Source organism: Ascaphus truei, chromosome 3 (genome assembly GCF_040206685.1).
Source record: "Ascaphus truei isolate aAscTru1 chromosome 3, aAscTru1.hap1, whole genome shotgun sequence".
In the NCBI taxonomy this organism is placed as follows: Eukaryota; Metazoa; Chordata; class Amphibia; order Anura; family Ascaphidae; genus Ascaphus; species Ascaphus truei.
This window is the reverse complement of record NC_134485.1, coordinates 112,086,327-112,099,259: the sequence shown is the minus strand read 5'-3', so window position 1 is coordinate 112,099,259 and position 12,933 is coordinate 112,086,327. Positions and strand designations below refer to the sequence as shown.

The window sequence follows — 12,933 nt, the reverse complement described above, 5'->3', positions numbered from 1 at the left end:
ATTGGTTGTAGTAAACCATGTGACAGAGTAAATTTTTGAAAGTATGTTACATCATCGACAGGGAGTGACGTTAAGACACAGTAGCTCAATATTAGGAGAAGGGGGGGTGAGTGAAGGGGATACTTGGCCCAGGGTGGGCAATTAGGCCTACCGGGAGGGTCGCGGGGGAGGGGGGGTTAACCCCTTCATTACCATAGCGGTTACTGCTGCGGCCAAGTTTATTCGAGCATTTGCCCGTTCTTGGCCGCAGCAGTATCCTGGCGCGCGCCGCAGGGTGACGGGCGCGCGCCGAAGCAGCGGAAGAGCGCCCTCCGATCGGGGCGCTCTCCCTACCGCTGCCGGGTCCGCCGGGTCCCCCGGAACCCCCTGCCGCCGTCCCGCGATCGCGGGACACCAGGGCTCCCTCGGGGAGCCCTGGACGTGCGTGCAGGGGGCGCTGGCACCCGATGATGCGTGACCGCGCATCGGTGATGCGCGGCACGCTGAGGGAGTGCGGCTCGCAAGCCGGGACATTTCCCGGCTTGCGGAATGAGCCGCACTCGGATAAACTGTGTCGGCAGTGTAATACCGTCACGTGACACAGGAGATCTAAACGCACGGGATACCGGTACACCATACCGGGGCCTATAACTCGGGAAGCAGGGGGTCCCCAAAGCTGAAATCAATTTGGTTCAGCTCTAGAGATGCCTGATCCCGTACACTATTAGTACAAATAAAATTAAAGCAGCTTCATAACCTTAGCGGCTAGCCACTACGGTTATGATACATTTATATTTTTATATTTTTTTTTTCTTACTGTGTGGGAGCAGAGGGTATTCTGAGCTGAACCACATTGATTTCAGCCTCGGAGACCCCCTACTTCCCAAGATACAGGCTCTCATATGGGGTGTCGGTACCCCCCTGCAGGATTTAAATCCCCCGGTCACGTGACGCAGAGGATGTTAACATTGCGGGGATACCGGCACCCAAAACAGGGCCTGTATCTTGGGAAGTAGGGGGTCCCCGAGGCTGAAATCAATGAGGTTCAGCTCAGGAGACACCCTGCTCCCGTACAGAAGTTTTAAAATGAATATTGAAACTGTATGATCGCCTGAAAGAGCCGTGCATTGAGATGCAGCATCTCCATGCAGCTCTTCCAGGCTGCAGTTTCAATCAGTTGCCGATTGATAGGATTTATAGCGCGATAGAAGTTAGAAAAAAAAATAAGTCGTTCGATGCTGCATTTTTTTAACGAACTTTTAAAAAACTTGGATTTTTTCTTTGAATACCGTTTTTACCAACATTTTTTATAACGCGATAAAACAATGGAAAGTCGATCGGTAAAGCACTGATTTTATCGAAGTTTAGTGAATAGGTCCCTTATTGTTGTTGGGGTGGTTGTCGTTAGTGAAGGGTGTGTTGTTGTTTAGGGGGGTGGTTGTGGGTGGTGAGAGGGGAGTGTGTTGAGGGGGTTATGGGTGGTTAGGATGGCAGCATGCTGTGAGTGTGAGAGTGTGTTTAGGGGGTAGTGTGTTGTTGTTGGGGTGAGAGGGGTTTGTTGTGGGATGAAGTGTTTTGTGAGGATATTCGTGTGGATGGGTTGTGGGGTGATATTATTTAATATAATAAATCTTTCACATTTTTATATTCTGTCTAGTTTGTAATACTTTTTGGGGGAACACTTTTCTGTTTACTTTAATTTTCACTATAAAGGAATGTTTCTACCTTACCTTTGTATGGAACAAAAGAAGCTATGAGTGATCTATCTCATCCCACTGCTACCAGTATTGCTGTGGGAACGGTCATCGGTAGGAACATTGGATACTACCGTATTTCCTCGATTCTAAGACACACCTTTTTTCCGATTTTCACATGTGAAATCGGGAGGCGTCTTAGAATCGATGTATTAAAAAAAATTTTAAAAATTAAAAATGTCTACTAACCCCCTTTTTACACTTACCATGTTTCAGGAGAGGTCCCATGTCAGCGGAGGATGAAGCGGATGGGGGCGGCAGCGACAGAAAAGATCCCATGTCTGCAGAGGGTTGAAGATGGAAAGCAGGTGGGAGTGCTCCTACTCAGCTCTCCTATTATGAACTTCTGCCGCCCCCCACAACCGCATGTACGCCCGCTGTCGTCTTATCTTCTTTCACCTGCAGACTTGGGACCTGTCCTGCCGCCGCCACCACACGCCCATCCGCCCGCTGTCCATCTTCAATCCTCTGCAGATGTGGGACCTCTCCTGCTGCTGCCGCCCGCTTCATCCTTTGCTCGCTTCATCCTCCCCTGACATGGGACCTCTCCTGAAACATGGTAAGTGAAAAAGTAATTTTCCTCGATGGTGCGTCTTACAATCGATGGTGTCTTATAATCGAGGAAATACGGTATATATTACTGGAACTACAGTATTAATACTGTAGCATTCACTAAACATATCTTAATAAGCAATAGGTCCCCCTTCCAGCCAACACTGTCCAACCCTTCCCTCTTCCCCCACCTCCCCACTCATTGTATTGTGCATCAGAGCACTGAGCTACGGCTGTAGTTTAATGCAAAAAAATTAATAAAGCCCGGTTGGGGATTAAGCAAGCAAAAGGCCCCATCCCTCTCCCACATGAAGCCTGATCCTGATCCCTCCTCCAGCTCTGACACAAGTAAGAGGTCCCCGCCCAGTTCACCAGTGGTTCTGCACACAGTACAGGGAACTGCACAAATGAATCTCCTGTGTCCAAGATGGTGTTGGTTGTACTGGTGTTTGGATACTTTCAAGGACAATAGTGGCATCCTCGCCTTTACCAATCCTTTTGGCTACTGTGCAGTTATTTAAGTGATCTTTCCCTGTTAGAAAAAAATAACATGCAGCCGAATTATGCATGACGCATGAGAATGCCCCTGGCCCTCTCCCTCAGCGTCCCTGTCTGAGCTGGGTGTGACTTGTTCTCTTCCTGTGAATAATCATGTAACAAAAGGTTTCAATACATTCTTCCAATACATTGAATACATGCATTGAACAGAATCATTATCACTCCGTTATTCCTCTTTGTGTAGAGTGAGGGGTTAGTAAAACGTCTGAATAAAACTTAGCATACTGGCCCATTTCCCTCAGTCTGTCTTTTCTTACCAAAAGTGCAAATCTGAATAAGTAATTCATGCCCCATAAGTAGCCGATACTAGTCAGTTGTTCCCATAATCCTGTCTATTATTGTTATTCAGATTACTGGGTCCATGTGAGATCCTTAAGCAAAGAAACGTTATAATGGTGCATTACAAGATAATTGAAAACATAACATTTTTTATGACAATTACAACTGACACTCTATAATAATATCCAGTACAATTAATTATTACTGGACAGGCACCCCTATTGCCACCCCGTTTCTTTCAATAACTACATGTAACACATTTTTTATATGCTTGATGCAGTTATTTCATTTTTTTATATTTAGACATTTATTGCAGTAATTTTGTATCCCTTCACTAGTTCATCTTTGTTAGCAGTCTTCACGTCCTTGTATAGATGATTCTTTAATGCATGCCTGACCAATCTGATGGGGTTCAAATCAGGGGATCTATAAGTATATAGACAAATACAGTACGGTTATTGCCAAGCATAAAACAAGCACATAACCACACATACATTACTACAGTATTTTATACAGTTAATAGTAGACTAGTGCACAATACAGTTGCTTACTCTAGAGGTGTTCTGACCCAGTTTATTCCACTGTCCTTAATCAATGTCGCAGATGCACTCTGTTTTGGGTAGTTATCTTGGAAGAACCGTTGACCCGATATGAATTATTCAGAAATGTATAATGCTGCCGCCTGAGCAATAATGACAAGCTGGAAGTAGACATTATCCATGACACCTGGAGATATAACAAAAATATCACACTGTTTTGTTCATGGGAAAAGGGACAGGGTCACATTAAGATACAGTTACTGTACACAATATTGAAACCAAAGTAGGCTTACCTTTTAATAGAACTATAGGTCCTGGTCTAAATCTAGAGATTGCCCCCCACACATGAACCTTAATTGGATGCTAAGGTTGAGGTTTCGGGGATAAACCATTTTTGCTTCTGAATGCCATTGTGGAAAATCGTTCCAGGGCGACAGATGTTTAATCAGAAAATATGACATCTCAAATTTTTCTCCACTCTCAATCCATACACGTGCTTGGTCAACTCTTTTAATCTTGTTAAAATCTCTTATCATGGGATGCGCTCTGAATTAATAATTTAAAAAGTGGTTAGAACGGGAATATGGTACAATGCTCATGCATATAACTTGGCATGAGCATAAACAAACGATATAGTACAACACTTTACCTCACACATTGAAAGGTTCAGTCCAAATCGAGTCTCATTAATCTGATGCCCAGACTCAGACCCTAGAATATACTGCTTGTGAGGCAGAATATTTCTAACCTCTGCAGCAGATAGTTCACCATTTTCCATGCTGATCTCATCCACCAGCCAAATCGCTTCAGTGTAAAAAATTAGAAAGATGAAAAAGAGAACAGAGGCATATTGTACACTACATACTGTACTATATGAAAAGCAAATGAGGGGAAAACTGTATACAGTAGTTACTTACTCAGTTCTGACACTGTGGAGCGTCCTACAAACCTTTGTCTTTCCTTGACCATGATACCTAATGCAGCATAGAGTCATGTGAATGCTCCCTCGCAACAGCCACCATTGGATTCTCATGGTTGTGAATCCCTTCTTGTACAAGTGCATTATTTCAATACTAGTTTGTTATTTTTTTGGTTCTAATTTCTATTCAGAATGTACTATTAAATGTTTAATGCAGCTTAGTAATGCAGGTCGTATATCATTGTTAGTGTGCTGTAGCTGTAAATCTATAGTCCTATTTTTCACACTTTGTCGCAACAGACAACTAGTCAACAACTCAGCCCTACCCCACATTATCACCTTGTATTGTACATAGTGTATGACTGTTTCTCCAGCCAATGAGAAGTGACCAACTTTTGACACCTTAACAAAATAGACGTCAACTGTTCTGTATATAAAGTCACATCTAGTGCCTATGGATGCAATAAACTGCTTAGCAGTTATAGCAGTAAGGACTCTAAGATTACTTGCCGATAATACTAGATGATCTGTGATCCCTCGTTCAAAGAATAAAGTGGGAAAGGAAAACCTGATGGAAGTTTCCAAAACTCTAAAGAGCAAGGACTCTAGAACCCATCGCACTCCACTCCTGACCCAGCTCAAACCACCTCAGACCCATTGCATCCCATTCCAGACCCTTCGCACCCCACCTTGGACCCATTGCACACACTAGCACCATCTATCATTACTGCAAACTACTATGGCCACAAAATACCATTTGGCAGCCATGCTCACAGGACCGCAACATACAATGAGGTGTCAGGGAATTGCACTTGGTTTCACGCAGTCAAGTGAATACAGTAGTGAGTTTTGCTACATTAGTACAGAGCCTCTGCAGAGAGGAAGCAATTGTTTCCCTCTGCCTACTTCTTTCATTTTAACAGGCTCCCTGCAGAGAATTGTGCTGGCAGGGGGCAGTGTCCCTAAACCCACCGGTCCTGGGACAGCTATCTCGGCTGTCCCCTCCTGTCAGTGGCCCTGTTAACACACATTTCTATGTTTCCAGGTTACCATAGTCCTTCTACAGACAAACTGCATCGTGCATGTACCACACTACACACACATGTGTCATCAGCTATGTTGAAGATCATAAATGTTCTTTATGCCCATCTCTAAGTCATTAATAAAAAAACATTAAAGAGTAGATATGCCTGAGTTAACCAAAGAGCAAGGGCATGGTACTTAATATTCATTTCTAACCAATGAAGACAGGTGACATTGACTATTGCTTGTTCCTTATATACAAATAACCTTATAAAAGTAATAATCAAACTCGTGAAACAATACAAAAACATGGAGCTTATCTGCAAAATGTATTTTGCATTCAGTTGGAAAAGGGAGGGGGGAGGGAGAGAGAAACCAGGAAATGCAAATTAGGGAGTCCAATCATAAAAAACACAGATTATTCTGAAAGCGTCTAAAAGAGCTTAATGAAGTAATATTTGTACAGTTGGAACACAAATGAAAACTGGGAAACACAGTGAACACAAAGCAGCTTATTAGTGCTCTCACTTGATCTCCATTTCTAACAATCAAATCCTCACATCCATAGTAACTTGAGCTCCACCCAGTGTATTTAATAGGAAAGTGTTTCACTGAGATTCAAATATTTAATTCATTAAGTAGCATTATGTTAGGTGTCGAACCTTAGGCTGAATACATAATGTAGGAACACTATCTTTCATAGCAACATCAACATAGTTTTAAAAAAAATATGGTATAAGATTGCCCCGTAAAAGGCATTGATAGTAGTTTATTTGTATGTTGAAATGATATGTTACCCAACAGTTACATAAGCAAAGTCTGACAATCTTTACAAAACTCCCCTTGGCAATCCATTCTAATGCAATGACTGAAAAGGGGGCCATGAAGCAGATAGCTGTTTTTCTCATAACTTGAATATAGGGATCTCAGTTTCATGCTCTTAGCGTCAATACACAGATGTACAGTAGTGCAACTATGTCCCCAGAGCTGCAATACAAAAATAGAAAAGCCATGACAAAGGAATCTCTACTTTTCCGAGAAAGAGCAGCAGCGTTTAGCTGCCAGACATGTACCAATAACTCAGAGTATTCCTATATCTGTATGAATGAGCATTGCATTAGTTTAGAATATTTATAGAAGGAGGTAAGTGAGGGGTTTCTTGGCACAATAATGAAATGCATCACATTTTATGTCTCAAATTAGCATGATTTTTGTGCTTTAACTTTAACCTGGCAGGCTATTATTTTAAACCAGGAAAGAGAAAATGGCATTTAACACAATGTTATTACATTTAAGAAACCTGATTTGCAACTTTCTTACCTTTGATACATGTTGCACACTACACAATGGACACTTTCAAGCTACAGTACAAATATTGGCGGACTAATGCATAGGATTTGAGTGATACATGCATTATTGATACAATGGTCCTACAGTATGCAGATTGGAAATTGTGAGTAAAGTAAATATTTTATCAAAAAAACTAAAAGTCTCTTTAGCAGAGACCTCTAAGATATGACAAATATTCATGCTTTCTTTTTCCGACTGCATGGGTCTCAGCTATTCCCAGATATAATACAAACTTAGTTAGTAGCTAAAACTAATTACAATAAATAGTTCTACAAAATGTGCAGTCCTCAAACATACCATATATATATATATAATGTATATTATACATGTAATCATACATATATAAAATGTCATAAAATTCAATGTGTACCTGCCATCCCATCAAATAGTTTATTTTATCTTTGATATTGAAAAAACAAAATCAGAAAAGTTATACATAATGTTAATGACACGCAGACTTAATGCAAAATTGAGAGCCATGGTTTGCATTGTATTATGGACTTATCAGATTCCATATTTGTTGAGCCATTCTTATTTTTGGGGAGATGTGATACTGTACCTTTTCCTTGGCTTTGATTTTGGTTGTTTCATCCATCCAGTCATTTTCCTTTTGCAGCATGTCGATAAATGCCCAGCGGATACCTCCAATCAGTTCTTCCATCTAAACAAACATTGTTTTTTCAGAAAAAGATCAACACACATGGAAAGGCAGGTATAGTTAAGTAGTTTATATTTCCAACCTACACCCGACACAAAATCAGCATGGCTAATAAGCTGTCATGATCCTAGATAGAAACATCTGTACCGCGTAAGGTTATGTACAGTATATTGCTGTAAGCAGGCCCATGACAAAATGCCAAACATACAGTATATTAAGAAAAGGTATTGTCCAGAGAAATCAAGGAACAAATAATCATTGATAACATTGCAAGTAAAGTATTCAAAGTTAAATGACTGATAATTCTATATTGCATTTGTTAATGGTCTTAACAGTATTACACGATAGTGTGTTAATATGAAATATAATTAAAGATAGTTAAATTTGGTTGCTTTTTTATTATTATGAACAAAATGTTGCTTTAAAGCAGCAGTCCAAGCTGTTGCCCCACCCCAGCCCCCCCCACCTTTAACATTCTTTTCTACTAAATGGGTCTGAAGTGTATTCCATAAATTGGTTAGGTCAGATCTGTATAAGAAATAAGGATTTATATGGTTTACTTGGGGCAGTGGAGTAGAATTGAGTTGATGCTGTGATATTTACAGTACATACTGTGTGACAGATTATTGTGATTTTAGTGTATTTTTCTAATTGTGACATTTAAGGGGATTATATAGAGCCCTCACACTGCACTGGTATTCTTTAATGTAGTCACCAGTTGATAACTGGTGACTAAATTAAAGAATACCAATGCAGTGTGAGGGCTCTATTTAATCCCCTTAAATGTTTGCATTTTGTACACCATATAAAGGGTGAAATCATCTAATATTCGCACTGAAGGTGATTCTCTTCAAAATTGTATATCATATGTCCTTCTCTCCTGTTGAGTGTCTTTAAAGAATTGTGGTCTAATATTTGGTATCTGTCTACCATCATTTTCTTGTACAATGGGTGGGGTATTTACCCAAGGATAATATTGATTAAGGGTACGGTTTACCACTATACGTTGTTTTCTTGTTTTTTATAAATTGCACTGAGCATCGATTGAGGAAGAACAGTGCTGAAGAGGACAATTTTGCTTTAGGACCAACATAGGATCTGGACAATCCTTGTCACCTTTTGGCTGCAGGACTTCCAAATTTAAGAGGTGATCATTGATCACATTAACATTTACTCACATATCAATATTTAAGTATGTTGATTTGATATCACTATTATTGTGTATTATTGTGTTGTATTATATGCACGCTTGTAGCACATTTTAGGGGTATACAGATGCAGCCACCAGTATCCGATCACTTGCCTGTGTAAAAACTAAGACATCTCACAGTAAATGCCTCAACCTTTCTGTGAGATTCTGCTGCCAGACTAATGGCCCATCGGATTCAGCAGTGGTCCCTGCTGTCCCATTCAATTTGAATTGGACTGCAGGAACAGACCACTGTGTTAATCTGATGGGCCGATAGTCTGGCTGCAGAAATCTCACAGAAATGTTGTAGTTTATTGGGAGATTGCCCCAGATTTTCCAAGGCAAGTGATCGGATACTGGTGGCTGCATCTTTAGCGCTGAGGTTGTGTTTTTTTTCTATTACAATTTACCATTTGCTTCTTGTCCTCTTTGAAGTGTGCATCCACAAACATCTTCCCAACAGCATAAGGAAGAGAATTTTCGACATAGTTGACACATCTGTCCCAACGACCCACCAAAGAATTGGTACCCAGGAGAACCTGCATATAAACAGATAGAATTTTGAAGATTGTATTTTTTGGATTGCTAATGATAAAGCACATAAAGTAAGTAATAGGAGATGTTCCTAGTATTGTACCATCTATGTACAAACAATGAGTAGAAATGTATAATTTGTAGAGATTTGTTGCCATATTAATTATTTGTGTTTCTTTTTTTAAATTGCAAATAAATAGCAGTTGTCAGCTAAATCCACACATTTTATATATAAAAATAATAGTGAAAAGTTCAGACTTCCCAGTAAAAATCACAGATGCATTCCAATAAAAACACCACTTGTGAGCACATGTGTATGTCTCAAACAAGTCTGCAACCCTGTATTTCCCCATTATCGCTTAGTAAATAGTGTTTCCTCTGCAGCCAGGGATTCTGGGTAATGACAATGAGCACTCAGTGTGTTACTCTTTTCTTCTTGATCATTTTAACATGAACCCCTATAAGATTACAGTATGCCTGGAGAATTACACAGCTTTTCAGCACAGCCAGGGTTAAAGAAGTGCATAGCTAGTAAACCTACTCACAGACAGCTGTTTCAACCCTTTGGGTTGTCTTAGTGTGAGGTTGGTTGCTGGCTGCAAACGTTTTTGATGTAACGCTATCTTTAAATGCATTAGGCAGCGTACATTTTATGTTGTGTAACTACCCCCAGAAGGATAATTTGAGGAATATATATATATATATATATATATATATATATACAGCTAAACCCCGTTATAACGCGGTCCTCGGGGTGCACCCCGAGACCACCGCGTTACTAACGGGGTCGCGCTAATTTTAAAAAAAAATGGCCGCCGCATCAGTGCATACAGTATTTACCCCGCGGTCCCGGCTTCCCCTGTCACCGCGTGACAGGAGATGGGAGGGGGGATTCCCCTCCGGCTTCAGCTTCCCCTGTCACCGCGGGACAGGAGATGGGAGGGGGGATTCCCCTCCGGCTTCAGCTTCCCCTGTCACCGCGGGACAGGAGATGGGAGGGGGGATTCCCCTCCGGCTTCAGCTTCCCCTGTCACCGCGGGACAGGAGATGGGAGGGGGGATGCCCCTCCCGCTTCCGCTTCCCCAGTCACCGCGTGACAGGAGATGGGAGGGGGGATTCCCCTCCGGTTCCGGCTTCCCCTGCCACCGCGGTACAGGAGATGGGAGGGGGGATGCCCCTCCGGCTTCCGCTTCCCCTGTCACCGCGTGACAGGAGATGGGAGGGGGGATTCCCCTCCGGTCCGGCTCCCCCCCGGCGCAGCACAGGGCCCTCGCGCCGCAATACAGGGCCCCCTGGCCCTGCCGTAGCGCAGGGTCGTCCTGCCCTCCCCCCCCCCCCTATGCCCCCCCGCGCTGCACCGGGCCATCCCACCAGCCCCCGCAGCATCGGGGGCCCCCGCAGCAGCCATCATCCCCCTCCACCGCAGCACCACCCCCACCGGCACGCCCCCCCCCCACCCTGCAGCCACATGCCTCAAAAATCATCCCCAAGGTAAGGTAAGGCTGATTTATGTATATGTGTAGTGTGTGTGTGTGTGTGTGTGTGTGTGTGTGTGTGTGTGTGTGTGTGTGTGTGTGTGTGTGTGTGTGTGTGTGTGTGTGTCAGTGTGAGCAGTGTGTGTGCAGTGTGCAGTGTGAGCAATGAGCAGTGTGTCAGTGTGTGCAGTGTGAGCAATGAGCAGTGTGTGTGCAGTGTGCAGTGTGCAGTGTGTGTCAGTGTGAGCAGTGTGTGTGCAGTGTGAGCAATGAGCAGTGTGTCAGTGTGTGCAGTGTGAGCAATGAGCAGTGTGTGTGCAGTGTGCAGTGTGTGTCAGTGTGAGCAGTGTGTGTGCAGTGTGAGCAATGAGCAGTGTGTCAGTGTGTGCAGTGTGAGAAATGAGCAGTATGTGTGCAGTGTGCAGTGTGTGTCAGTGTGAGCAGTGTGTGTGCAGTGTGAGCAATGAGCAGTGTGTCAGTGTGTGCAGTGTGAGCAATGAGCAGTGTGTGTGCAGTGTGCAGTGTGTGTCCGTGTGAGCAGTGTGTGTGCAGTGTGAGCAATGAGCAGTGTGTCAGTGTGTGCAGTGTGAGCAATGAGCAGTGTGTGTGCAGTGTGCAGTGTGTGTCAGTGTGAGCAGTGTGTGTGCAGTGTGAGCAATGAGCAGTGTGTCAGTGTGTGCAGTGTGAGCAATGAGCAGTGTGTGTGCAGTGTGCAGTGTGTGTCCGTGTGAGCAGTGTGTGTGCAGTGTGAGCAATGAGCAGTGTGTCAGTGTGTGCAGTGTGAGCAATGAGCAGTGTGTGTCAGTGTGAGCAGTGTGTGTGCAGTGTGAGCAATGAGCAGTGTGTCAGTGTGTGCAGTGTGAGCAATGAGCAGTGTGTCAGTGTGTGCAGTGTGAGCAATGAGCAGTGTGTGTGCAGTGTGCAGTGTGCAGTGTGTGTCAGTGTGAGCAGTGTGTGTGCAGTGTGAGCAATGAGCAGTGTGTCAGTGTGTGCAGTGTGAGCAATGAGCAGTATGTGTGCAGTGTGCAGTGTGTGTCAGTGTGAGCAGTGTGTGTGCAGTGTGTGTGCAGTGTGAGCAATGAGCAGTGTGTCAGTGTGTGCAGTGTGAGAAATGAGCAGTATGTGTGCAGTGTGCAGTGTGTGTCAGTGTGAGCAGTGTGTGTGCAGTGTGAGCAATGAGCAGTGTGTCAGTGTGTGCAGTGTGAGCAATGAGCAGTGTGTGTGCAGTGTGCAGTGTGTGTCCGTGTGAGCAGTGTGTGTGCAGTGTGAGCAATGAGCAGTGTGTCAGTGTGTGCAGTGTGAGCAATGAGCAGTGTGTGTGCAGTGTGCAGTGTGTGTCAGTGTGAGCAGTGTGTGTGCAGTGTGAGCAATGAGCAGTGTGTCAGTGTGTGCAGTGTGAGCAATGAGCAGTGTGTGTGCAGTGTGCAGTGTGTGTCAGTGTGAGCAGTGTGTGTGCAGTGTGAGCAATGAGCAGTGTGTCAGTGTGTGCAGTGTGAGCAATGAGCAGTGTGTGTCAGTGTGAGCAGTGTGTGTGCAGTGTGAGCAATGAGCAGTGTGTCAGTGTGTGCAGTGTGAGCAATGAGCAGTGTGTGTGCAGTGTGAGCAATGAGCAGTGTGTCAGTGTGTGCAGTGTGAGCAATGAGCAGTGTGTCAGTGTGTGCAGTGTGAGCAATGAGCAGTGTGTGTGCAGTGTGCAGTGTGCAGTGTGTGTCAGTGTGAGCAGTGTGTGTGCAGTGTGAGCAATGAGCAGTGTGTCAGTGTGTGCAGTGTGAGCAATGAGCAGTGTGTGTGCAGTGTGCAGTGTGTGTCAGTGTGAGCAGTGTGTGTGCAGTGTGTGTGCAGTGTGAGCAATGAGCAGTGTGTCAGTGTGTGCAGTGTGAGAAATGAGCAGTATGTGTGCAGTGTGCAGTGTGTGTCAGTGTGAGCAGTGTGTGTGCAGTGTGAGCAATGAGCAGTGTGTCAGTGTGTGCAGTGTGAGCAATGAGCAGTGTGTGTGCAGTGTGCAGTGTGTGTCCGTGTGAGCAGTGTGTGTGCAGTGTGAGCAATGAGCAGTGTGTCAGTGTGTGCAGTGTGAGCAATGAGCAGTGTGTGTGCAGTGTGCAGTGTGTGTCAGTGTGAGCAGTG

The 12,933-nt window shown here is 43.9% G+C and overlaps 1 protein-coding gene and 1 long non-coding RNA gene across 2 annotated transcripts in view; one reads left to right on the top strand and one right to left on the bottom strand.

Moving 5' to 3' along the window:
- PHEX (phosphate regulating endopeptidase X-linked) overlaps positions 1 to 12,933 on the bottom strand; it is a 302,776-nt gene that overhangs the window by 149,800 nt on the left and 140,043 nt on the right. Inside the window, exons 11-12 of the mRNA XM_075589362.1 lie at positions 9,211 to 9,339; positions 7,513 to 7,614 (exon numbers count right to left, since the gene is read on the bottom strand). Of these exons, the coding sequence (XP_075445477.1) occupies positions 7,513 to 7,614; positions 9,211 to 9,339 (231 nt within the window). The remainder of the gene's footprint in view (positions 1 to 7,512; positions 7,615 to 9,210; positions 9,340 to 12,933) is intronic.
- The window catches only part of LOC142489129 (uncharacterized), a 49,936-nt gene continuing 45,419 nt past the window's right edge, over positions 8,417 to 12,933 (top strand). The window contains exons 1-2 of the long non-coding RNA XR_012799804.1: positions 8,417 to 8,758; positions 9,236 to 9,405. This is a non-coding gene — a long non-coding RNA (uncharacterized LOC142489129). The remainder of the gene's footprint in view (positions 8,759 to 9,235; positions 9,406 to 12,933) is intronic.